Source organism: Drosophila biarmipes, chromosome X, assembly GCF_025231255.1.
Source record: "Drosophila biarmipes strain raj3 chromosome X, RU_DBia_V1.1, whole genome shotgun sequence".
Lineage (NCBI taxonomy): Eukaryota > Metazoa > Arthropoda > Insecta > Diptera > Drosophilidae > Drosophila > Drosophila biarmipes.
The window spans coordinates 20,445,001-20,471,559 of record NC_066611.1 but is presented as its reverse complement, the minus strand read 5'-3'; the positions used below and the strand labels follow the sequence as shown (position 1 = coordinate 20,471,559).

Here is a 26,559-nt window from a genome sequence, read left to right as displayed (position 1 = left end):
CTCTTGTTCGATGGCTGGTAGCAACGTCTCCTGTTGTTATTGCTGTCGGCTTGGTCTTGTTGTTGTTGTGTGGATTGGTGGGTGGTTGGGTGGTGATAAGGAGGACGGGAAGGGCGGCAAATCCAGCGGAATGTCTGAGGACCCAAAGTCGCATGAATGAACCGCACACGCCCCGGGGACATACAGAAGAAACCAAAGAAAGACGCACGGATGGTCGACTAGTGCACTGGGAGAAAACTAATGTTTTGGAATGAATATGAATAAAAAAGTGAAAAAAAAGGTTAGGTTAAGTATATTATTATCCGAAGTGATTTGGTATATTATTAGGTTTTTTTAAGTAACATTTTGAGAATAAATATCCATTTAGTGTTACTTTTAAGATCCCGATTTTTTTTTAAAATAAGTACATAACCTAAGTACATTATTATCCAAAGTGATTTGGTATATTATTCGGTATATTATTATCCCTAGAATGGAACCCAAAGAGTTCAACAGTCAAGATTGGAGTGTAGACCGCATCCGAGAGCCAGAATAAATGGCTGCAGTGTCCGGCATGCGCCGCATGATTGAATGATTTTATAATATTACCCATTTTATCGAGCAAGAGCCCCAGAATGGGACACAAATTTCGGGGGTTTGGGGGAAATTAAACATATCGGCCGGTGGTCAATACTCAGGATTGCCGTGGAAATGGCCGAAATGGGAGCCACAAAATGGGAGATAATAACGTGTCACGCTTCGGTATCGTAAATCAGCAAATCCAACTTTATAGGGAACCCGCCGCCTCCAGGGCCCTTCTAATGGAGCGCCCTGAAGAGAGATTTTAATGGGCATGTTCGGGACAATAATGGCCATAAATTGGGACAACATGAATCGGAAATTAAAAACGATAGCCACCCCCCGGCAAGCTCTGAACCCTCAGCAGCAGCCCACAACAAATTGCCACTGGACGCATTTTAATATTAATTCATTTTCATTTCCAGTACTTATCTTTGAGTGCATGGGGCAGTCAAGGGTTAAGCCGTGTGTGTGTTCATGTACGTACCTGCAAGTAAAAGAGCGATAATAAAAATTATTCACTGGGGAAAATATTTACTTGTATTTTGGAGTGCAAAGCGAATGCCTCAGCAATGTATGAATTGCCAGTGCTGAGTTCACTTGAATTTTTAATGAATACGAGAATGAATGGCAGTGCAATTAACAAGTTTCGATAATGAAATAAAAATGAGGTACAAAGCCAATAAATATTCGGCAGTATATACCAAGTACGGCGAGTATTTTTGAGCAGAGCAGTATGCTTTAGCTTTCGCCCTCCCAGCGAAAACTCCTCTGTGATATATTAATAGGTACTTCTGTGTGTTTTCCACGATAAACCAGCACTAAGCTAATTAATTTTCCGCGGAACGAAACCGAGTTTCTGGCCACGATAAATCCCACACACGCTCGCGGGGAGTCCTAATCTATGTAATTCATCAGAGGTGGGTTGCGAATTATCCACGGTCATATCGGTTCCGCCGAAAAGGAAGAGGACTCCTGCTGGTTTGGGTGGTCTTTCGCTTGGTGGTGCAGTGATACAAATTGTCCGCAAGTGGTTCGTCAGCCTCGCACCTCGGCGCTTGGGCACGAAGTCCAGTCGCCTTCTTGTCATTCATCTGGCAATGGGATACGCGGACCACGGACAACGGACAGCGGACAGCGGACAGCGGACAGCGGACATAGGACACTTTGTTTGGATATTATTTATGAGCGGCTTTTGTTGTAATTCAAGGAAATCGGTTCGCTAGGCCAATTTTACTACTCTAACAGTGGGTATGCTAATTTATAAAAGTCAAATTAATTTCCTAACATACTTGGTGGTAATAGCTTCAGACTTTTTCCAATTATATTATCGAATAGAAAAAGAATTTTAAATATCATAAATTTATATGTGTTACATTAAATATGTTAAACAGAATTTTTAAAAATGTTGAAACCACGAAAAACCCATAAATTCTACCCTCTGGAAAAAAGAAATTATTTCTTAAAATTCATGTGTTCGTTTATTGCTTTCGGTTTATAAATAATATGCTCTCCAAGATTAGAGGCCCTAAAAGCTATCACGAAGAAACAAAAACCTTGCCAAGAGAAGATTTATTTGCATCTTAATTCCCTGTATTAGGTGATATGATTTATTGGTAGGGCATTTAAAGTATACGTACTCCTTATTTTCCGTTTTCCTGTCGGCTTATTTTCCCATAATTTGTTCAGGGGTGGCATACGGCACGCTTTAGTCCACGACGCCTGTGGGCCAACTTGGCGAGAATTATGAATTTCGGGACGAAGTGGACCGAAGCCTTCTTTTCTAATTAGGCTTAAGTCGACGGGGTTTCGGTCCGGTGACGGACACCAAACGGACAAGAAACGGACACAGAACGGACACCTAATGTGTCACCCGAAAGGCACACGTGTCACACACGCCCATCAAGTGGGGTTCGAGGTTCGGGACTCTGGATACGGGATACGGGATACAGGAAGCTAGATCCCCGTCAGAAATGGACCTGGTTTGCGTCTCCGGTCCATCGCCGTCCTTCGAGTTAGCCCAAAATCCCAGCAAGGGCCACGTGTTAAGCTCGTTTTAATGAGTCAATTTAAAAGTTGGCCGCTCCAAAAATAGCCACCCAACTTAGGAGGGGATTTGCCGACGGCGGAACCTCAAATCTCTGGCACAGTGAAGCCGAAAGTAAACAATGAAGGGGACCCAACTAAGGACTTCGTTTTCCCCCCCAAGTCAAAGCAAACAGCTATCTAAATTGGTGTGCGTCAGGTGGGGCAAGGCTTAAAACTGTTGGGTGAACTCTGACACAAAGATAACACTAGTTTGCACTTTTTCGTTTGGTTGGGCTCCGTTTTCGACATCTGCTAGGTGTGTAGGTACATTTCGAAACAAATTAGGGATAACGGTTCAAAATGAGATTTTAAGTTTAGTTCTCTTAAACAAAAGAATTTAATTTTAACAAAACAACAAAATAAAATTAATTTAATATAAACTAAATATATTTCTAGATAGCTTACAATCCTAGAATGTAGGCAAAGAACGTTAAAAAGTATGCTATAAAATATAACATTGTCATCCTAGTGTTCCTTTGGGCTCTATTCAAAGTGATTTCAAACATTTCGAGATATGATTTAAGTTTCTGAAATAATAATCAGTGAAGTCATTAAAAAATAATTCCTTCTGTGTTTTGAAAATAATATAAAATCAGTGAAGTATTGTGTACTGTAAAGTCCTATCGCAACAGTTTCCACATCAACTATGAATGGTACATACCCATCTGCGTAGGTGACGGTGGACCCGGTCATGGACAAGGCCTTGTACCTGGCCTGCTCGTCGGTGGGCAACACGATGTCCACGGATCGCGACCTGGTGGCATTGATGTTCGGCACGGTGAGGAAGCACCCGTCAGCACTGGGCTGCAGCTCCTCCGTTTTGGCTCCTGACGAGAGCTTGGAGAAGCACGAGTCCACGGAAGCAGCGCGATCTCGCTTCAAATCCGGCACCATTAAGTAGATATCCCGCACCACAAAGGCGCTATGATGACTCGAGGATGACGCGCCCACCCCACCGACGGCTCCTGGGGATCCGCAAGTGGCCATGGTCGAAGCCTCTTCCAGCGAATCAGCCGTATCCACCGATGACTTGGTGTTGGTGTTGCTGTTGTCCACTTCCTCGTGCGAGACGTTCTCCAGCGAGTTGCCAGTGGGCTCCACAAAGATCGCCTCCTGTCGCGAAATCGACCGACGTCTGGCCCGCACCGGCAGACCCATGGCTGCTCCGGCATCATCGGCATCGGCGGAGGAGCAGGGTGTCGAAATGGTTGGGGCCAAAGCTGGCATTCGACCCGAGTGCGAGGAGCAGGGCGACATGGGTGGCGAGCCCGGATCCAGAGGGAGATGCGGCGGTGATGGATAGTCCCCGTTGGTTGGACTCAACGTAAATGTTATGCCGCACGGCGTTGCCGGCTGTGGTGGCAACAAGGTGTTGCCAAAGTGTGGCGATCCGTTGTCCGATCCCTCCAAGCCCTCGTCCTCGGAGGCCGAGGTCATCGAGCTGCTGCCGATGGTGTGGCGCCTCATCTGGCGCGGCAAGCGTGCACGCGACTCCTCGATGCTGCTTCCCTGGCTACTCATGTTGCCAATGCGTATGTCCATCTCCAGAGCGGCATCGTCATCCGGATCGTGGTCGTGCTCGGACTCCACCTCGGTACGGGGATCTTCGTCCGCCTCCCCTGTGGCCGCCTCGGTGGTCTCCACCTCGGCATCCTCAATGGCCGTGCTGCCCTCGCCTTCCTCCTCCTCCTCGTCCTCATCCTCGCTGGTCTCCGAGCTGGTGTTGCTATAGCTGAGGGCCGACAGCTCGCGGTGATCGATAAAGTAGCGTTGGTCGGCGGTCATCCGGCGCTCGTACTCCTCCAGATAGTGACAATGGATGCAGGGCGGCGGTGTCTTGGTGGACGAAGTGCGGCGAATCTTAAGCCGCTTCGGGACCTCCAAAAAGGTACCGGAATCATCGCTGCCTCCAGAGGCCGTGGCCGAGTCGAAGCTGTGCGATCGCTGTTGGTGGGCCGCCAAGGGAACCTGCAAGAAGCCGGCCTCTGAGGAGCGTTCATCTGCCGACGATGCGGATTGCTGCTTCAGCAGGCTGGAGGAGGCACGCTGCGACTCCAGTTGCATCTCGTCGAAGGATGCTGACCGTACCTGCAACAAGTGGTGTTTCAAAGGGGTCTCTTATGTGTCGTCCAACGGGCGTTCGATACACGCGTTGCTTTTTATCGGAATCTATCGAACGAACGAAACATGCAAAACACAACACAAAAGAAAAGCTATCCACATTTGACAATCAATGAACAATGGGGCTTCGATCCGCAAGAAAATGGCGCCCAACTTGGGGCATTGGAAACAAACATTAGCATTTATCGGAAGGTATAAAACATAACACATGCAAAACACAACAACGTAGGGAAGGAAAACCCCCAGAAAAGGTAGGTTAGAAATAAAAAGCGTTCACAGATTTAAAGTGATGACATATATAATTGGCGCCCAACGTGGGACATAGTACAGCTCAAAGACCACCTAGGTAAAAAACAAAAAGCAAAACGACAAACGACAAAAGTCAGCTAAAGCCGAACCAATACAAAGAAACAACCCAAATCTGCATGCCACTGGCAACAACAAACGGGCAACATCGAGAGGTAACATCAGAATTACTGAGTATGCACCTTTTTTACCTGCTTGGGCACCTCTAGGCTGTTCTGCATCTTCATCTCGGCACCTGTGGGAGTGCGCGACCGCGTGAATGTTGTACGCAGACGTTGCATGGTTGCTGCCGTTGTCGCTTGCAGTTGCTGGTGGAAGTTGTTGCCTGTTGACGATGTTGTTGCTGGTGTTGCTGTTGCAGCCGCCTGCCTAATTGCCGCCGCGGCGCTGGTCGAAGCTATGGGCTCGGTCAGCTGGTCGATGGATGGTTGTTGCTGCGGCTGCTGCATTTCGCTTAGTTGTTGCCAATACAAGTCTGTTGCAAGTTGTTGCTGCTGCTGTTGCCGCTGCTGCTGCTGCTGATTGGTAGTTGCCTGCGGTTGTTGCACCTTGTGCTGCTCTTGTCGTTCTTATATAGTTGTCCCTATTGGCGTTGGGATTGTTGTCCTCGTCGTTGTTGTTTATGCTGCAATTGTTGCTGCTGTAGTTACTGCTGGTGATTAGTGGTTTGCTGTTGCCGGTGTGAATGCTGCTGCTGAAGTTGTTGTTCTTGTAGTGAGCTAAGTGCGGATTGACAATTCTGATGGCCAATTCCATTTCGATGTTGATGTTCTGTTTAGTTTAATTTTTTTGCTATCTGTGTGTTTTTTCTGTTAGCTTAGCTTCCTGGAGGAGAAGTTCTTTTCTGTTGATGGTTGAGTTTTAGGACTCTCGTCGTGTTGTTTTTGTGTGGTTCGCCAGAAGTCAGTTGTCGGTTGGCTCTCGGCTTTTTGTTTTACTTTTAATTAATCAAAAGTTTCGCGCTGTGAATTGCAATTTACAAAGGACCCAGAAAAGAGAGAGAGACGGGAGAATTGATTACGTTAGTTAAATGATTAAAAAGCATTTTCCGCAGCTTTTCTTTGCACACGAAACTTAAACAATGGCTGCGAAAAACAAAAACCAAAACCAAAAAAACTGCTCAATTTACACGCCAAACAAATTTTTGCTGACCAATTTCGTGGAAGTCTCAAACGCACACACTCACTCGCACAAAAGCCCTCGCATCGAAGGTTTTCCGTAAATTGAAAAATCCTTTTATCGCCACCGGTGCTAAAAATGTTTGTTTGAAGTATTTTTTAAAAACTGCTGCCAGTTGCACCGCTAAAAAAGGGAGGGGTGAAAAATCAACAAACTATGCTGTCGTTATAAAACATTTACTTTTCATTTATAGCAACGCATATCCCAACAGGATTTCAACGTACTTGGCTTTGCAAGATTACTGAGAAATTTATTTTTTCTGTCCTAAAAATCCCTTTAAATAGGTTTTATTTTTATGATACAAAATATTTCACATTTAAGATCCCGAAAATACTGAGTATTTGTTCCGCCACGGCAATCAGGTTGATCACGACTTCGCCCTTTGACCCGCTCATGTTTGCCATTTGAGGCGATGTGCAGTTTTCCCCTTTTTTGTTTTTCGAAAACTTTGCTCGCTTTTTACTCTGCCCTCTATTCTTTTCCCTGCCATTCCAATCCATTCCAAAAACACACAGAGGCACGTGTGTTTAGTTGAAAGTGCTAAATTGACGGGCGATGCGGTTCGCTACGGTTCGGTTTGATTCCGGGCTGGGGAGCGGATGAAAATGGGGAAAGTGGGGAAATGGGGCGCAGTTCGAGGGGCGGTTTCGTTTTACTACAGACAATAGGTGGCCGGAGGAAAACAACGGCAAAAATCCATTATGGCATACCTTTGGCATGTGCCGCGGCTCCTCTCGTGGCGCGGTCGGGGTCACCACGGGCGAAAGGGGGTCGCCGGAGTGTCGCAGGGGTCAGGGGCCGGGCTAAAAAAGGATGCGGCCGGACAAAGAGCGCCCCCGTGCTCGTGTGGGTCGCAAATTGAAAGCGTGAAATTAAATGAAAATGATATAGCTTTGAAATTGAATTCCATAGAAATGCCCAAAGTTTGCCAAAAGGTGACGGCATGGAATGGCTTTCCGAGTCGCCGGGAATTCGCTAAAGTGCGTAATTAGAAAAGCCAAATGGCAGTCCGAGCTGCAGGGCTTTAACTGGAGGTGGAATGCAGGTGCGCAGTGCACTGCCTACTTCTGAGATTGAAATTCCTCAATAGAAACATCGCCCGAACAGTGTGGCCTACTTTCCGGCTTTGCTCGAAAAAGTTCAAATAGCCAAAGGGGTTATTACAAGTATATCCGTAGCTTCACGGTATGAGTACAACTGTTACGTTTAATTTAAATTTCCTTTACTAAAATAACGTGTAATGGCAACTACTTTCATTAAGTTTTAGTATTGAAATAAATCTATGCTCAGGAAGAACAAATAAAATTGTGGAACAAACATAACTTGTTAATTTATTTGTCCCAGCATTAGACTATTCAGTACTTAAATACGCACATCTAGGCAATCCCCCGAAAATCCCCTGCTGAGCGAAAAGCCGGCCATTTGGTGGCCTCAAAACTTTTGAGAATGCTCCGAATAGAAGCAAAGTTTCCCGAACAATTGCCCTGATTTATGCCGTTCGAAAGCAGGGGCCTACTTTGTAATTAAGTCAATTTCCGCCGAGAGGAACACCCATAAATCTTGGACATTGTTCGCCACTCAGTTAATTAGTGGAAAACTGACAGATTGTGTTTGGCAGCGATAAGCCAGGCTTCGAATGGGAAGCCATTTTCAATTGGGCTAGGCTCTGGCACCGCGGCTTTTGTATCACATCTGAACTCACCCGGCAAATCAAGTGCGCACACATACTGGCTTGTTAGAAACACGTTATTTATTTGCCGACCTCTCGACTTGACCCCGCTTTCTCCTTTCTCCCCGCCTTTGGCCTCGCCAACTTCCCTGATGGGCTCGTAATTGTTCGGAGCCCGCGTGGCACTAAGTAAAAAGTTTCTGTATAATTTTTCATAAAACCAGGCCCAACGAGGAGCCACGACAACAATATAAAGTGGGTATACAGCAGCTCAAAGCGCTGCAAATGGAGCAACTGGGGAGTCGGTGGCGTATGAGGAATGCCCTTATTATGTGACTGAGGGAAGCCCTCCGGCCCCCAGACTCCCTCCTGCTCCCCAGGCTCATTCGCATTCCCGTCCTCTCGCCATCTGGAATTCGGCAAATCCCCCTTGGCGTGCGCCCCTGCTTTGAGTCTGGCTCATTAAAGGCGCCGCAGAAATGAAAGCGCTTCACTTACAGGCCATAAACAATTTGTGAAATTAATTTGGAGCCCGCTTAACCTGCAGTTTGTCACAAAAGTGGCCCCAAAAACCAGCCGAGTGCTATTGATGACCTCCGATTGCCGGCACTTTAATATGCTTATTTTGGGCGATCACAGGGGGCTTTTAAAATAAACAAGTATATCTCGAGCAGTGAATCTGAAAGCTCTCTTTAAGAAATTAATCTGGAATTATTATGCTTGTTCCTAGAAGGAATTTGCGACCTTGAGATACAAAAGCATTTGCATTTCGCTCCATGATTGGAGCCCACTTAAGGTTTTTCGGAACCGAGTCTAATGGGAAAGTTCTTCACCTGTCCAGGTGGAATACGAAATGTGATACTGGTGAAATTTGGAATTAATGGGAAAATCAATTTGCCAACTTTCGGCAAGAGTTTAATTGCTCCGAGTGGCTTATTTCCCGGTGTTCTTGTTTCTCTTTCCCCGCGCACCGTGCCGAGGCTGAAAATTAATCCGCGGCATTTTAATTTTCGCGGCGGGGGAAAGGAAAACTCGGGGAAATTAAGTTAGTCAGGCGCGGAGCTGCGGTCAGGGGCGGAGAGGGGGAGGCGGGAAGTTGTCTCAAATAAAAGAAGAAAAATATGTTAATTTCAATTAATTGTTGGCAGCAGGGAAAGTTCTTCAAAAAAAGTAACGAGAAATAAACCGAAAAGAAAAATTGGCCGAAGAAGAGAAGAGTTTACGCTTGATGGGGTAAGGGTTAGGCTGGGGGTTGCCAAAAATGGGGTGGGGCTTGGGTGGGTTTGGGTGGCTTTGGGTTTCCCTTTCGTCAGAATAACTTGGCAGCAGCATCATAATTTGCTGCCATTTGTCGCTGCCAGGGAAGAGGGACGAGCCGTGTGTTTTTGCTGCATCTAATGACTGTTGGGGAAATTATTTAACGCGAAGCGTTTTGGCGCCACAACTTCATCGAGGGGCTCGAAGTACACGTCGCACACCCTCCAGACCCTCGGCCCAAGTATTCGAGGAAATTCGGCGGAATATTTAAATAAATTTTGTCAGAATAACTTGGCAAACAAAACGAAAAGTGAATGGAAAAACTTTGCAAGCGCCCCCGCCCTTTCATTTTCCGCCTTAATTTTCTCCTCTTTTTTGGCACCGTTCTGCTTTCGAGGCTCCGGCGCTGTTGCACGTGTCCTGGGGACTGATCGGAGGTCTAAGGACGTGCCCGATGATTTGGCATATTTATCAATGGCTGAGGAATCCGAGCCGAGCTGCCGGCAAGAGATTGAAATGTGAGCAGGGGCTTTTTCGCTGGCGCTTAGCGGGGTCCGCTTTTCTCGATGCACTGGAAAAATATGTATGTGCTTTAGCAAAACCGTATATTGATATTCACAGCTTTTGCAGTGCCACCTCAAATCTTTTGTAAGTGTGAAAATGAAATACCTTTAGATACTTGCAATTAGAATTACTAATGCAACAATATTATCGATGATGTTTTCTTTGAAGTGATAGCTAAGCCAAAGGAAATCGTAGAACAATGCACCCTCTTTTCGCCAGTGCATCTTCATCTTTGGCATCTCAGTTGGCTGGCGCTTTTGAATGCGAATTCGATTCGGCTTGCAAGTGGGTCAATAGTGACGTCAGCAGGTGGCAGGAAAACCCAACAGGGGGAAACCCATAAAAACGGCCCACCCCCACCCACACACACAGAGGGAAAAAGGGTTGCCAACTTGAGCGATTGCTTCCACTTGAGGAGCCGTTTTTTGTTCGCTTCTCGACGGCTTTTCTCGCAATTTTCCTCGATTTCCCTGCAATCTCAATCGATGCCACGTTGGGCTGCAAGTGGAGCAGGTTAAGTGCAAATCCTTGTAAGGAACTGCCCTCGATAGTCCCTGCCAGCACACATAAACACACATGTGGGCGGGTCTGCGAGTCTGTGTATTCGAAATGTTCGAAAATCGCGCTCAACTCGCGTGTAAAACGCGTCATGCAATTATCAAAAGTGACAGACAAGTAATGAGAACTGGCGGCAGGCGAATTGACGGGCAGTTCGCAGAAAGTGTGCAGGTGCACAGTGGATTTTGCAAATTATGCGGATCGACCACGCGAAATTACAATCAATTATTTTGGGAGAGGATTCAAGAGTCACAAACAGAAACAAGACAGTTATCAACTTGAAAGCAACTGAAAATCGTTGATATATATTCAAAAAGTCTTTACTAAAATACTACATTTAATTTAAACTCCGTTTGGGCTTAATCTTTTTCCAATACCTGTTCTTTGATTAACGCCCGGGTAAAATAATGACCGCATTTCCCGCATCGCAGTCCACCTCATTGATTTCGAATGTGTTTCTTGGCTCTGTAACCTCCTTTGATTCACACTTTGAGTCCACCACATATTAAATAAAATCGCGTGGCTTTTCCGCCTTTCCCGCCGCCCGCCGCCCGACCCCTGACCTCCTGACCTGACATCTCTGGCACTCTATTGAAATGGATTTTTGAGTATTTCAGGACCCGATTCGATTTGTGTGCTGTTTGTGCTCTTGGGGATGTGGTGGCTTGTCCACCCCCAGTGACCTTGCCACGCCCTCTTCGGCCCGCCTGCCCCTGACAGCCTCTCGAAGCAGGCGGACGGCATTAGCCGTAGGAATCGAGCGGCAATATTTGATATCCACTTGCAATTATGTCAGCACACACTGACAGGCCACAGCTCGTTGACTTTTCCCAAGCGGAGGGGTGCTGACACATGGGGGGTGGGATGGTTTAGTGGGCAGTGCTTCGAGGGGGGATCAGGCCCGGCTCTGGCCAAATCGCACCGAGGTGCTAAGGCAACGTCAGACCCACTCAAAGTCAACATAAAGTGGCCGGGAAATTAGGGCATTTAACATGCGGCTGGTAAAAAAGCGGTTGGGCCGAAAAGAGAGCAAACAAGGCCAAAACGCGCTAAGTACTTGTCTCAATAAACGAGATTGTTGTGCAGGTTGTGTGTGGCTCCAGGTGAATAAGTGGGTACCCTGGAAAAGTACTGCCAGGAACTAATAGCAGGGAACACCCAAGTCATACGTGTTAAAATAAACAAGAAATGTATACTTACACATTCCTTCATTATTGCTAGAAACGAGGGAATAAATATTTCGAAGAGTTAACAGCTTAGTCTTACTTCTCAAAAAAATCATCAGTTTTGAGGGGTTCTCTTTGATAATATTAGAAAATAACAACCTCCTTTTTGAAGTGATAAAAGTTGTAATGTCCTGGTTGATATCTTGTCTTGGCCAACCCTAAATACTGCCCAGCTGGCGCATCTCTCCTCTAAGATCCCCAAATACCCAGAATCTAATCTCCGACAATGGATTTTCTTTCAACTCGGACAGGGCCGAAGCCCCGTCCTCCGCACTGTAGGCCCTAAAAGTAAAGTGTTATAAGGTGCTAAGCAGCTAGGCACATAACAACAAGTCGGGATGCGGGTAGTGGAAATGCTGAAATCACCGAGGGCAGTTAGACGCCTCCTGGTAATTTGAAACTTGTTACGGGCCAGGTGCTAATCAATTTTTAAGCAGCTTCAACAACAAACAGAGCCTCTCTCTCCCCATTTCCCCGGTTTCTTCGTCGTCAAACGGAAAGCCAGGTGAAGAAATTTCCATTCGCTTAGTTAGAAATCGAGCTCAGTTGTTCGTCAATTTCCAACTCGAGCGGTTCGACATAATAGTTTAAAAACATAGGTATATTTTTTTAAGTGCCCCCAAGTGCTTGCAAAGTTACACACAGCTCCTCGTTAGACAAATAATGAATTTGGCAAGATGTCGGAATAGCTGAGAGCACAGCGAATATTTTTCAAAAAGCGGCTATGCCTCATCTAGTCAATTGCATTACTTTGACACTATCAACGCGGGAATATGGCATCAAAAAGATCCTGACTTAAATAAGTGGTTTCCACCCCCAAAAATTCCAGAAGGTAAAGGGCTAAGAAATGTAACATTAAATATATACCAAGCTGGATTGCGAATTAAAGTCTTTACAATACTTTGCCTTTCGAACTTGCCCAATTAAAACTGATTTTCAGCTCGGGATATTGGATACTTGCAGGTTTTCCCCAACCTCCTCGTTTTCCGGCTTATTAGTGTAATTACGGCGGTTCCATTGTGCAACATAGAGTCTTTTCCGATGGCCATTACTCAGGCGGATGAGCTCCCTCTGGGCTTCCCCTGGAAAACTCAACCCCCTCCCTGGGAAATGCTCATTAGGCACATTACATGCATTCAGGGCGGGGTGATTTCAGTGGGAGTGGCAAACAGTTTTAGATTAACTACCGGATAGCGCCCACATTGATTGCATGAATGGTCTGCAGCTGAATGGTGTTGCACTTGTGGGCGCTGTTGTTATCTCCCTAGGTTCTGGGTTCTGGGTTCTGTTTTCTGGGTTCTGAGTTCCGAGTTCTCGGCGCCCACAACAATGGACTGCTGCAGTTTATTGTAATATCTATTGAAAGAGCCAACAGCGAATGCAATCAACAGCGCCCGACTCCGTCCGGGCCTTCTAACTTTTTCCATTACCGCACAGAGGGAATGTCAGTTCGCCCCTCATATATATTTATTTGGGATACATTCAGGACAAATACTGTATAGTTGCTTGGTGTCTGGTGTTCGGCAGTGATAATGAGTGCTCGACGGGACTTTGGCTGCCGCAAGTTCTCGGCACACTCGTGTACAGGCAAAATCCAGCCTGAAGCTTGGCAGCATAATCCCTGTGTCCCCACTAATTAGCCAAGTCGCTTTCAATAGCGAAAGTTTTCAGTTAACTGGGATAAGGCCAGGATGAATGTTGACGTTTGGCTCAGGGAAATGTATGCAAAACACAGGACTACAGGGAAATAATTGAGGTTTATTCACTGCCCGAAGAATATTTATTAATAAAAAAATATATATTTATTTTTTGTTTCCTGAACCTAAAAATACTTGGCTAAGATAAAAGCATTTTATAACATAATATTCTATCATTGTTTGTATTTTTTTTGTTCTAACTATAAAAAGCATAGTAGCTCAATGGCTTAATCCCACAGTTTTTTATCATACTTAGTGTGGAAATTTTTTTTAAAACGATATTTTTAAGAAGAAAAAGGAATTATTAAAAAGTAAGAACCACTTTTAATTAGTAACTGACTTTTTGAAAGTGACTTAACTTGACTTGACTGCACAACCCTTTCCGGCAAAACTTTTTGTTCGAATTTCTGGATGGATTTCACCATCATCTCAGGAACATGTCGGAAAATGCCGTCTACCATGCTGTCTTCCTCCACGGGTTTAGCATTTCAATTTCGGGAGCAAACAAGCCGGTCCATTGATACCCAATCGGATCTGATATCTGATTAACTTGTCCCAAAACAGAATGGCAGCAAACACTTTCGACGTTGTCGGTGTTTTGTGCGTTTGTTTGTTTGTCGCCGAGTGTGGGAATCGGGAACCGGTAGTGGGAATCCCCCTCCTTGGAGCTACGACATGCAATAACAGCAGTAAAAACAACGATAACAGCAGAAGCGGCAGAACAACAACCACCCCGCCCAGATGACAAGTAACTGGGCCCAAAGTTGAGGGCAAACAACAATTAAGCGCATAAACTGGGGGATAATCCTGCCATGGGGCCAAACTACTGAGCACTGAACACTGGATACTTGGATACTTGGATTCTGGATTGTGGAAACTCGGCGAAAAAGAGCTCAGGATGGAGGAAAACAATTTCCATAAACATAAACAAAACCGTTTCGGTAGCATAATCAAGTTCAGCATCGTCTTCCGAGTCGCCGGCAGACACAATCTCATTGCAAATTATGTTGGACAGTGTACAAAGGAGGTCAACAAAATAGCACCCCTGTGTAAAACAAACATCTATGATTCGTATAACCAATGTTTAAGTTAATTTTTTAAGTATTCTATAAAAGCTGTTCTCACCTAATAAAAATGTATTTCGGAGTATAAAAAGTAATGGTGCAAAATTGGACTGACATACCTAATCTAATAATCTGCTTGTTAGCTGTGCAAAACGGTGCATCTTTTATGGTTTGGCCTATTTTTGACCAAGTTACATCAAAAAAGGTAAAAGAAAAAAATCAGTTTTTCGTCAAAAACTAAGATCCTATTTTTCGACCCAAAAAAAATCAGTATTTTGGGCGAAACAAAAAAAGTAATGGTCCAAAACTGGAATCGCATACCTCGTTGAGCTCGTAATTAAATTCCCTACCAACTGGCATTCACATCTAGAAAATTTATTTTTTGAAAAATTTTCTCAAAAAAAGACGATGCTACCCCTTGCAAAAAAATTGAAAATTTTCGAAAATTTTTAGTTTCTATAATTAGCCGGAAAATGACTGATATCAATTGTCTAGCTTGTTAGCTGTGCAAAACGGCGCATCTTTTAAGGTTTGGCCTATTTTTGACCAAGTTACATCAAAAAAGGTAAAAGAAAAAAATCAGTTTTTCGTCAAAAACTAAGATCCTATTTTTCAACCCAAAAAAAATCAGTATTTTGGGTGAAACAAAAAAAGTAATGGCCCAAAACTGGAATGGCATACCTCGTTGAGCTCGTAATTAAATTCCCTACCAACTGGCATTCACAACTAGAAAATTTATTTTTTGAAAAATTTTCGCAAAAAAAGACGATGCTACCCCTTGCAAAAAAATTGAAAATTTTCGAAAATTTTTAGTTTCTATAATTAGCCGGAAAATTACTGATATCAATTGTCTAGCTTGTTAGCTGTGCAAAACGGCGCATCTTTTAAGGTTTGGCCTATTTTTGACCAAGTTACATCAAAAAAGGTAAAAGAAAAAAATCAGTTTTTCGTCAAAAACTAAGATACTATTTTTCAACACAAAAAAAAATCAGTATTTTGGGTGAAACAAAAAAAGTAATGGTCCAAAACTGGAATGGCATACCTCGTTGAGCTCGTAATTAAATTCCCTACCAACTGGCATTCACATCTAGAAAATTTATTTTTTGAAAAATTTTCTCAAAAAAAGACAATGCTACCCCTTGCAAAAAAATTGAAAATTTTCGAAAATTTTTAGTTTCTATAATTAGCCGGAAAATGACTGATATCAATTGTCTAGCTTGTTAGCTGTGCAAAACGGCGCATCTTTTAAGGTTTGGCCTATTTTTGACCAAGTTACATCAAAAAAGGTAAAAGAAAAAAATCAGTTTTTCGTCAAAAACTAAGATCCTATTTTTCAACCCAAAAAAAATCAGTATTTTGGGTGAAACAAAAAAAGTAATGGCCCAAAACTGGAATGGCATACCTCGTTGAGCTCGTAATTAAATTCCCTACCAACTGGCATTCACATCTAGAAAATTTATTTTTTGAAAAATTTTCTCAAAAAAAGACGATGCTACCCCTTGCAAAAAAATTGAAAATTTTCGAAAATTTTTAGTTTCTATAATTAGCCGGAAAATGACTGATATCAATTGTCTAGCTTGTTAGCTGTGCAAAACGGCGCATCTTTTAAGGTTTGGCCTATTTTTGACCAAGTTACATCAAAAAAGGTAAAAGAAAAAAATCAGTTTTTCGTCAAAAACTAAGATCCTATTTTTCAACCCAAAAAAAATCAGTATTTTGGGTGAAACAAAAAAAGTAATGGCCCAAAACTGGAATGGCATACCTCGTTGAGCTCGTAATTAAATTCCCTACCAACTGGCATTCACATCTAGAAAATTTATTTTTTGAAAAATTTTCTCAAAAAAAGACGATGCTACCCCTTGCAAAAAAATTGAAAATTTTCGAAAATTTTTAGTTTCTATAATTAGCCGGAAAATGACTGATATCAATTGTCTAGCTTGTTAGCTGTGCAAAACGGCGCATCTTTTAAGGTTTGGCCTATTTTTGACCAAGTTACATCAAAAAAGGTAAAAGAAAAAAATCAGTTTTTCGTCAAAAACTAAGATCCTATTTTTCAACCCAAAAAAAATCAGTATTTTGGGTGAAACAAAAAAAGTAATGGTCCAAAACTGGAATGGCATACCTCGTTGAGCTCGTAATTAAATTCCCTACCAACTGGCATTCACATCTAGAAAATTTATTTTTTGAAAAATTTTCTCAAAAAAAGACGATGCTACCCCTTGCAAAAAAATTGAAAATTTTCGAAAATTTTTAGTTTCTATAATTAGCCGGAAAATGACTGATATCAATTGTCTAGCTTGTTAGCTGTGCAAAACGGCGCATCTTTTAAGGTTTGGCCTATTTTTGACCAAGTTACATCAAAAAAGGTAAAAGAAAAAAATCAGTTTTTCGTCAAAAACTAAGATCCTATTTTTCAACCCAAAAAAAATCAGTATTTTGGGTGAAACAAAAAAAGTAATGGCCCAAAACTGGAATGGCATACCTCGTTGAGCTCGTAATTAAATTCCCTACCAACTGACATTCACATCTAGAAAATTTATTTTTTGAAAAATTTTCGCAAAAAAAAACGATGCTACCCCTGACGATTTTCCAGTGCTATTTGCGCAGACCCAACTGTATATATACACCGTTGGAAAAACTTTGTCCGGACAGGCAGGGCACAAAAGTCCGAAATTGATCGGCATTATTCAATGGGATTTATGTATGCAGGCCCCGAGTGGCCAAAAAGTTTTATTTATTTACAATTTGTTGCCATTTGTTTCAGTTGGGCAACTTTTGCAAATGTCCCTGGGACAGTGGCTGCTAAAAGTTAGCTGACTAAACACTAAGCACGCCGCAAATTTATGCCGCTTAACTTGGGCGCCAACTTTTCAGTTTCCATTTCAGTGTCCGTGGCTGATTCTTTATTTTTGTGTTTTATTTATTTTCAGCACTTGAATAAATATATCAGTTACACATGTGTGAGTGGGTACGGCCTTGACAGGAAATAAAAAGGGGGCGGAGTGGGTTGAAGTGGGTGGCAGGCGCAACAGGCGAATGAATCATGGGTGTCACATGAGTGTGGCGCCGCAAGTGAGTTGTAATTCATTTGCGAGTGGATGCAAAGTTTTCGCTGCGAATGGACAACTGAATGGCGAATAACTCTCGCAGGTCGGGATCATCCATATCCATTTCGAGGATTTACCGGAGCTCAAAGGGGCGAAAGCTGCGCAGGTGAGTTATGAGTGCCTCATAAATTATTCACAATTTATTCGCCACTGCTTTTGCACGACTAATAAATAAATCCCACCACAATCGTTACTATAGCACAGTTTAGAATTGAAATAAATTAATTTTTCCGTTGGGCCGGCTCTGTTTAACAGATCAATATTTAATTACAGCAATTTAACTACAAAGAAACATACAAAAAAGGACAGTCCTTAATGCCACTAGAAGCCGTACAATTGCATTTGTTAAATGAATTACTCAAATATTAATAAGCCAGCAGACGACAATCAACTACACTGAATAAATTAAAAATGCCACTTTGTATTGTTTTTCGCATAATGCCATTAAGTGGCCCGATTAAAAATGAATCGCCAAATAGCATAAATATATTAAGCACTTAAATTAAAGTCGGTTTGCAGGTCCATAACAATGCCGGCTGCATAATTGATGGATCGCTCGATGGCCCAAACAACATGTGGCTCAAATATGCAGCTACACCTCCACGGGTTGTTAATGGACAGGATGATGAAGCTGGCAAGCAATCGCCGTTCTTGGGATATTAATTTTCCGCTCGAAATTACCTGCCCACACGCATCACTCGCAGTTGGCAGACGGCAGTAGGCTGTAGGCAGTAGGCAGTAGGCAGCAGAACCTACGCCCATCCCAGGCGGCTGTCAGGAAAATCGGATGGGAAACCGGATCGAAATCGCTGGAAAATTGAGCTCTAAATTCGGTTTACGCCCCGCGCAATTAATGTGCATCGCCCGAAAATATGCAATATTCATGGGGACACTAAAAGCCTCGAGGTCCCAGGGAATAGCGTGGCGTATACACGACATCCGCATGGCTTGGCGAGTGTGCAATAATTACAATGAATTAATAAACATAACGCACAAAAGTGGCTGACAAAATGCCGACAAAGTCATCGGAGGAGCAGCCCCTGCCATTAAATAATATAAAAACCCCTCGAAAGCGCCGACGACAATTGCATTTTAAATTCGTGTCAATTATTCAGGCAGGAAGCACTGCCAACATTCAGCAAACTGACTATTCGTAATTATACACCCCGTAACCACACTGCACAGCCCTCTACACTCGGGGAAAAGTCGTTATTGAACTTTTATTTTTGATCTTTTAATCATCGCAGTTACCGAATGCATTTTCTTTGTCATACGAGTTCACTGTCCTTTCGAATTATTTCTGGTTGAATAAGTGTTTTTGGATTAACTAGACAATTCCATTAATATGTAACAAAAAAGTGTCAATGGAAATTATTTCTGCTTGATTTGGTGCTCCTTCGCAGGGCTCTCATTGAACCATTTGATGTGCACTTTTGCAGTCACAAATGAAGTTGGCTGCCTGCTGCAATTATTTCAGCCTGAATCAGTGTATTTTTGAGCTGATTTTAAGCGACCTGTACTTTTTTCTATTAAACTTTTATTATTTTACTTGAATGAACCTAATGAAAAGGTTCTTAGTGAACAGATATTTTCCTGGTAATGAGTTGATTTCCTCTGCCGTTGTGCGCCTAACATTCTTCCAGTGGCTCGCCGCACATAAGTGGGTTTCGGTTCTCGTGCAACACTGTTCAATAAATATTACATCCACAAACACTCGAGTGAAAAATCGCTCGTTTCAATTAAATTTCGATGTGAGGTGAAATTTGCAATGCAATTTGGTGTCCATTAATCAAGGAGAGTCAGATAATACGGCTGGCCATTGGCATTGCGGCATGATTTTGTTATTTCGCCTGCCAACTTGAAGGGATTCAACGTTCACGAGTGTTCGAATGGATGTTTTAAGGTAAATTGATAGAGTTGAGGTGCTTATCATCATTCGAGGCCTTTAATCCGATCGATTTTCCTGTTTTCTGCCGCATTGCCCCTTTGTTTTTCGCCGTTTTTGGTCTTTAAATCTGAGTAAGGCCAGCATTTCGCCCCGCCGACTGATTCGGTTAATGCCGGGCTTGAGGCCTCGTTCTAAGGCTAATTAAAGTCAGGGACGGGCTCCTGAGGCTCCGTTTTCCTGTCCCGCAGCTCGTTGCAATTAATTCCTACATAAATTTGCACTCCCCATCAGCAGTGTGTGTGCTTATTTGTGTGTTGGGCTTGCCCCAGCCACCCTACAACTAGGATCCTCCACACACAGCCAGCCCACACATCTCGCTGACCTTGGGCGTGTCAGCGCCATTTCCGCCATTTCCGTTTCCGGTCCATGCCGTTCCGTCCCCCGGGCCCCCGAACTGTTGCACCTCGTTGTTATTATTGCCGTTGACCCAATTTGCCACCTCTTCCTGCCTCATCAGTCGCAGAGCCAATAAATTTTCATACGAAACAACCGCAGTGTATGTGGCAGTGTGCTTGGGAAGACAAAGGAACGAGGGCCGGCAATTTAATGGCCACGTGCACGGCGGTCCTTTGGAGTTTAATATTTTCTCTTTCCCGGCGCACTACATCAAAGTCCCGAGGACCAGGGTGATTAAATGAAATTTACGAGTACTTTGGGCTCGGCGCTGGGCCTGGGCTTGGGTTTTGCATAGGTTCTGCCAGCCAAACCTGTCAGAGATTGATGAGTTGTGTTTTGTCTCGGCGCCTGGTTGGTCAAGGGAATCAACCGGCCTGCGTGGCGTATGCGTAATATCCGTAATATGCGTGATACAAGTGCGGGATAATTGCTGAAAATAGCAGATCTTTAAGGGCAGATTATTAGGGCAGGGACTGTGAAGGTCCAGGGAACTTGCCAGCTGCAAATATGGGCTTAATTAAACATCCCATTTGTTTGCCAACTAGATTTTTTAAAGTTTTAATATCAAATGGCCGCTCAGTTGGAGAATTCCTGCAAAGCCTGGATTAGTCACACAATGGAATAAAACAAGTGCAGGAGCCAGTGGAAGTAGACCACTGCCAGGGTAAATAGTAAATTTCCTGGTATGGTTTTTGAGGTAATTGTACTTAAAGGATTACAAATGAAAATGTGCTAATTAATTATTTAAGAAATAAAGTGACTGATTATTAATTGGTATTACATTTCAGCCAACTGCAAATACTCATACACCAAACTCATTAGTTTGACAATGGAAAGCCCATGTTTCCCCAAGGATTACCACTCATTTAGGAACCCAACTCATCGTCGGACTTCTGCGTCCTGCTGGCTGTCGAGTCCTGTCGATGGGATGTTGTTCAAAATCCAATAATAAGCCCAACAATTATGCAGGACAGGCAATAAAGTGCACAGCAGCGTGTTCCCACAGCAGAACACAAGCATGCCCGAGAAATGGCGACGAAATAAATGTGATGCGGTGGTCCAAAACTATAACTGACAGGCGGGGAAAGGCGGGAAAATGTGGGAAAATTAGGGGAAAGGGGCCCGAGGATCTGGTTGGGGCCCCATGTTTATGAGCTGCAATGGCGACGCGTTGACAGCTTTTGGTCAGGACATCGTATCCCCAGTGTCCTGGGCCCTCCTCTCCTTCCCCTCCTCGCATTTTCCACTTTTTCCTAGCTTATTTTCCTTTTTTAGTGCTCCTGTTTTTTATGTGTGTTGTGTTTTTACGACGAGCAGCCAGTTTATTGAAAGTGTCGGCCGCGTCTGGGGTTATTAAAGTGTCAGCCGAGCATTCGCTGTGAAGTCGCACTGCCCTGGGATCTAGGATGTGGGATCTGGATGGAGTGGGAACGATCCTGGGGTGTTGCATCCGCAATGCCCGGCCCACTCGTTATTTTATTGCTGAAAAGTGCAATCATAAAACGTTCAAGGCCCCAGTGCAATGCAACGATATGAGACAAACAAGGCTAGAAGCCAAGAGGCGTACTGAGCGCAAATATCTGCGAAATTGGTCATCACTTAGGTATTTGCTAGTAGTTATGTCTTCGCCATACCCACAGGACATGGCGCGAAAGGCCAGGGAGATGTTTCTGGAAAATTGTGTTAAAGTATGTCTTATAAAAATATATATTTAACATTTGGCAGCCTAAGAAGGTGTTTAAAAATAGCTGTAATATTACAGAATATTTTTAAACACCTAACATTTTTAATAATAGGAAAATATGAATACCAAAAGCCTAGGACAATTTGAATGTTTTTAGAATAATATATTATTTAAAAATAATACAAATACATTTATATTTAAAATTTGTACCCCAACATACCTTCAGATAATCCTTGGTTATTGCAGCAGTAAGATACATTTTCCAAGGTGCTCGGACTTTTTCTCCGTGCAGAGAGAATGGGAAAAGCGGCCGAAGAGAGACAGGTCTGGAAAATGGGGTTTTTTCCCAACGTGTGGGCCCATTAAAGTTGCCTTTTCTGCAGCCGCAAACGGAGAACAACTCGCTGTCCGCCGCTCTGAAATGGCTTTGTGCATTTGAAATGTGAAAAGCGCTTAGAATATTTGCAACCACGTATCCACTCTCTGCAGATGGGAATTTCTCTGGCGAAAAGTGGAGGACAACAGCAGAATGTTGCAGCCGCCAATCGTGCAACTAAAAGCCCGTAAAAGCCTATTGACACAAATCAAAAAACAAAAACCGAAGCGGGCCAAGGAGAAACGGGAGAACAGGAGATATTGGATACATTTTGCACTACTCAGTAGCTGGCTTTGGAGTGGAGTGATTTTCTGGCCTATAGATTGTGGGATAATTTCTCCTCTCCTCCGCAGATGGTATCCAGTAGATACTTTAAACGGGAAATTAGGCAGCAAAAGGCAGCTCTGTCTGTTCATTGGTAAAGACTCGAGTGCCCCGTTTGCAGCTCATTACATTCAGCTTTAATTAGGCCATTAATTTAATTAATTCTGCTCGAAGAGCAGTATTGGCAAACAGTGGCTATCAGCTATCAGCTATCAGCAATCAGCAATCATGTATTAAATGACCATCCTGAGAGGAATCGAATGCGAAACAAAATGAGGGAAGTTGAAGGCTGATGGACGAGATTTCCACCGCCACTCAAATCGCATTCAGTCTGATGCGATGATGTTGGATGATGCTGGCTGGCAGGGCGCGAAAATGCCTTGAAATTCCTGGAAAATGTGCTTGGGGCCAGTGTCATGCAAATATTTGCCGGGGGAAATAGCAGCAAATGTAAATATGAGAAGTGAACTGAGGCGGGACAAAAGGAAGTGACAGCCCGACGTGTTCGAGGATGTGGCAGTCCGGAGGGCGGGCAGTGGGAAGTGGATTTCAATCCATTGTTCGGTCCATTGATGCCGTGCAGCGAGCACAGGCAAACAAATAAGCCGGAAACGGATCAGGAAAAGTGTATACTGCACACTCGCTACATGGAAAAGCTGAAAAGTGTAACGGAAAGCTGGGGACGGGAAGCATCAGAAGCCAAAGCGGCACAGGCAAATGCAATTAGCTGGAAGCACACACCACATATAACTTTAGCCATGACAAAGGATAGCCGGTGCTCGCAGCATGCAACATTTTCCGTTCAATTGGAGTCCAGCCTAAATAAACACGCAGCCTCGTTAAGATTGGGCTTCCCATGCACCAGCCAACAAAAAGAGATATATATAACAACATTTAAGTATATCCGGTCACTTAATCAACAATCCAGAAATTTCCATAAAATCAAAGTCAGTTTCAACAGAAATAAAATGTAGAAGATACAAGATACACGTTCCTTTTAGCTTACAAATTTGTATTACATTTTCAAATGCAATGATTGTTGTAACCTGCAAGCCAGTGTTATTTATTTTATTAGCCGCCCTCGGGGGTCAAACTGCAGAGTTTGAAGTCGCACATAATTCCCGCATCTATGCTCGCACAATTATTTGGCAATTAGCTCGCAATTGCCGCGAAATTGATCCAATTGAGGTGTGACAAATCACGAAAGTTATCATTAGCTGCAGTGGATAAATCACTTTGCTAACGCGTCCATTATCCGCTCACTGGTTCGCTCAGTCGCTCTTTGTTCGTGTGTCGTGCTGCCCGCAGAATGGGATTTTATAGGAATTTATTGGGCTTTTTAACGCTGTTTGGCTTTCTGCAACTGACCAAGCAGGTGGTGGCAGGCCTAGAAAATACAGTACTCTCACTACTTTGTTACCACTAACCTAATCTCCATCTCAGCACTGCTACATGATGAAACTGGTGGGCGTCCGGTCCTGGGACACGCCCAACTACGGCCTGAAGATCAACATGTTCGAGAAGAACAACTCGATGTCCTCGGTGACCACGGTGCGCCAGGACGTGGCCATCCCCCTGTGGCACCTCGTCCTGCTGCAGCATCCCCGCAAGCGGAGCTCCACCTCCGCCGCCCCTCGGGCGGAGCTGCCGCGCACCCTCTACAATTCGACGACCAAGACCTGCGACTTCTGGCGGTACATCCGCCACGTGTCCGCCTGGAACAACGTGGCCAAGCTGATGCTCTCGAAGGGGGCCAGCAACATGAGCCTGGCCTGCCCCCTGAAGCAGGGCGTGTACGTGATGAACCGCATCCAGGTGCCGCCGGAGACGGCGCTGCTCAAGTTCATGTACCACCCGAACACCCTGTACACCCTGGAGGGCACCGTCTACGCCCTGAACCCCAAGGACAAGGTCACCAAGAAGGCCCTGTGCTACTACGAGGTCAATGCCACTATCTATAAGTCTTGCTAGGGATCTCTGAAATGATGACTTTTTTTTTATTTTTTTTAATGTTGTATATTTTAAAAAATGTTTTTTGTGGCTAGAATTGGCTATTCAATATGATATTCCAGAAAGCCCTAAAATAATTTCTAGGTGAAGCCGTTGCGAATTAAAATATTCGTAAATTCTAGCTACTTTGTTTTGAATGTGAGTCCTATCAGCTTGCCCATCCCTTATGTTTTAGTTGTGTACTTTAGTTAGTAATAAAAGTGGGAAAACAATTAGCCTCCTGTGTACGCGTTTTCCCAGTGCAATCGTAAAAACGCTTCTTTCAAGCTCGGCAGAAAGCCAGCTGCAATTGTCAGAGGTTCTGGTCGGGATTGAGGTTGAACTGGGGTCGAACCGGGGTTAAGGCGGTTGAAAGCCATGCGTGTCGCACGTCAGCGGAGGATTTTTAATTAAGTGCGAATTAAAAATGGAAAGGAAAATGTATACCAGCTGCGACAGCGACACTCACACCCCATATGCACAAATATATGTTTTTATATGGAAAAGCAACTGGCAGTAACCGCAAATCAGCAGAAAGGGAGATATTCGTTCGCAGGCGAGTGACTGTGGTTTTAAGTTGCGCAAAATATATTTCAATACGAGTGGATTCAAAGGTTGGAGCTTGAGATAGAACTTCAGTTTCGTAAAAAATATATCTAAAAAGTTCACAAGAAAATTGAAATATCTGTGGTCTGAAAAACATAACACTTGCATTAAGGCGTATCTTAGAATATTATGATCCTTCTGAATCGATATTTGCCCTCCTTAGCCCCGTTAACGTGTTACTCTGCCGCGCCCCAAATATTAGACGATCGTGGGAACGGTCGACTGGCCACAAAATAGCGGCAATCATATTTCACATTTGCATTTTGCATGACCGCACGCACTGGCCGCCGCAATCGAGAACTCAAAAAGTGCCGCGATGCACAGTTTGCTCCACTTTCCGAGCTGGGGCATTTTTAATCAATTTTCGGTGCATCTGCTAAGCATTGTGCCAAGGCGGGTGCCAAATGGCACTCCAGGAGATATGTATTCCGAAGTCATCTTTGGGCGGAATAAACTCCGCAGTGGGAAGGCGAATACTCATTTTGTTCCTTTGCCCGTGGCCAAAAAACAATTGGGCTGAAAATAAACAGCACGGGACACGAACCTCTGAGTGGGCCAGCTGAATGAGTGAGTAACTGACTGAATGACTCCAGGTGGGCTCGCCCCCGGCACCCGGCCCCCGGCCCCTTCACCTGGAATCCCCGCGGCCCCCAGCAGCTGGCATAAAATATGCGACGCTTGCATGCCAGGGACTTATTATTAAAACATAAAATTTGCATGCAAGCCGCAAAGCCAAAGCGACCTAACCTATATTGTATATATATTTTAAACAACTGCGGTTGAAGTGATAGTAGCTCTCAAAGTGGATTAAAAAGGCCGGGCCTTTTGCAGCATAAACAAGAGATTTAACACACGCAGCAGAAATCTTGGATAATTTGAAGTCGCAAAAATAGGTTTATCAAAAGTGTTAAAAAAACATTTTGTTCGTTTATTTTTAGTTGAGTTTTCCTTTCTTTTATGACACCCTTTCCCCATCCGTTTCATCAGGTTATTATAGGTTATTTTATTTGAAATATTTTCTTGAACTTAAACTCCTTTGCAACACTATGCTGTCATTACTATAATGCTGACTACAATTGTCTGCATAAGGCCCACAGAATAAGAAAGAGGGGCACGCCCTTTTCGGGCCTTGGAGACGGGGATGGCAAGATATATAAATACGTGCCTGTTTGTACATTTATGTGGCGTTTGGCAATTTGAACTCGTGAATTATGCACAGAAGGCTACAGAACAGAACACCCGCAAAGACAAAGACCCCCGAAGAGGGGAGTTCCCCGGGGCCTGAGATATGGGAGTTGGGAGTTCGCATTAGACAAATTTGGCCAGTTTATTTACTGGCAACAGTTCGGAGCCAGTCGCAGATGCTAACACTCAGTAGATTGCTCGTGGCTCGGGGCGGAGCTGTCTCCGGGCGGTGATTTGTTGCATGCCACCAAATGGGGCTCCAGTGTTGGTAAGCAGAAGTTGGTACTTATAATTCCCAATTAGTTCTGGCCAAAAATCACGACTTAGGCCATGACAAATTAAATTCTTTAAATGCCCCTGTAAGGTCGAACCATTAATTCCGAAAACTAGCTAATCAGTCGCAAGCCAGCCTACTTCTCCTAATTACCCAAAGCGCCTGGCTTTTTCCCTTGCCTGATGACATTTCGCATGCGTTCGGATTATCGAACAAATCCACTAGCCTGTGCAACGAGGCTACCAAATTATGGGTGGAATTGGGAGTCGGATTGCAGATGCACCAGGTCGTTTTGGGGGGATGCCATGACGACCGGGAGCCAAAATTGGATAGGAACCCGGCAGATAACGGCTTTTAAAAGGCTCGAAGGAGGTCCTTAACAA

The 26,559-nt window shown here is 44.0% G+C and overlaps 2 protein-coding genes and 1 long non-coding RNA gene across 15 annotated transcripts in view; 2 read left to right on the top strand and 1 right to left on the bottom strand.

Annotated features, from left to right (window-relative positions):
* LOC108023362 (eye-specific diacylglycerol kinase) overlaps positions 1 to 26,559 on the bottom strand; it is a 102,270-nt gene that overhangs the window by 24,139 nt on the left and 51,572 nt on the right. For 7 of the 13 annotated variants that reach the window (XM_017092755.3, XM_017092753.3, XM_017092745.3 and 4 more), the window contains exons 2-3: positions 5,256 to 6,035; positions 3,308 to 4,734 (exon numbers count right to left, since the gene is read on the bottom strand). In XM_017092755.3, coding sequence (XP_016948244.1) covers positions 3,308 to 4,734; positions 5,256 to 5,522 — 1,694 coding nt within the window. In that variant the 5' untranslated portion in view covers positions 5,523 to 6,035. The remainder of the gene's footprint in view (positions 1 to 3,307; positions 4,735 to 5,255; positions 6,036 to 26,559) is intronic. The other 6 variants (XR_006368148.2, XR_006368149.2, XM_017092754.3 and 3 more) reach the window with 1 other exon arrangement.
* The window catches only part of LOC122818671 (uncharacterized), a 61,874-nt gene that overhangs the window by 32,178 nt on the left and 3,137 nt on the right, over positions 1 to 26,559 (top strand). Inside the window, exon 3 of the long non-coding RNA XR_007764532.1 lies at positions 17,218 to 17,500. This is a non-coding gene — a long non-coding RNA (uncharacterized LOC122818671). The remainder of the gene's footprint in view (positions 1 to 17,217; positions 17,501 to 26,559) is intronic.
* LOC108023365 (uncharacterized) lies at positions 23,292 to 24,555 on the top strand. The gene is made up of 2 exons (XM_017092764.3): positions 23,292 to 23,497; positions 23,566 to 24,555. The coding sequence occupies exons 1-2, from the start codon at positions 23,432 to 23,434 to the stop codon at positions 24,091 to 24,093; spliced, it is 594 nt and encodes a 197-aa protein (XP_016948253.1). The 5' UTR covers positions 23,292 to 23,431; the 3' UTR covers positions 24,094 to 24,555.

Coding starts and splice junctions, on each gene's coding strand:
- LOC108023365 (XM_017092764.3), top strand. CDS start 23,432: ATGGGATTTTATAGGAATTTATTGGGCTTTTTAACGCTGTTTGGCTTT. Junction 23,498..23,565: donor TTCTGCAACTGACCAAGCAG/GTGGTGGCAGGC, acceptor TCTCCATCTCAG/CACTGCTACATGATGAAACT.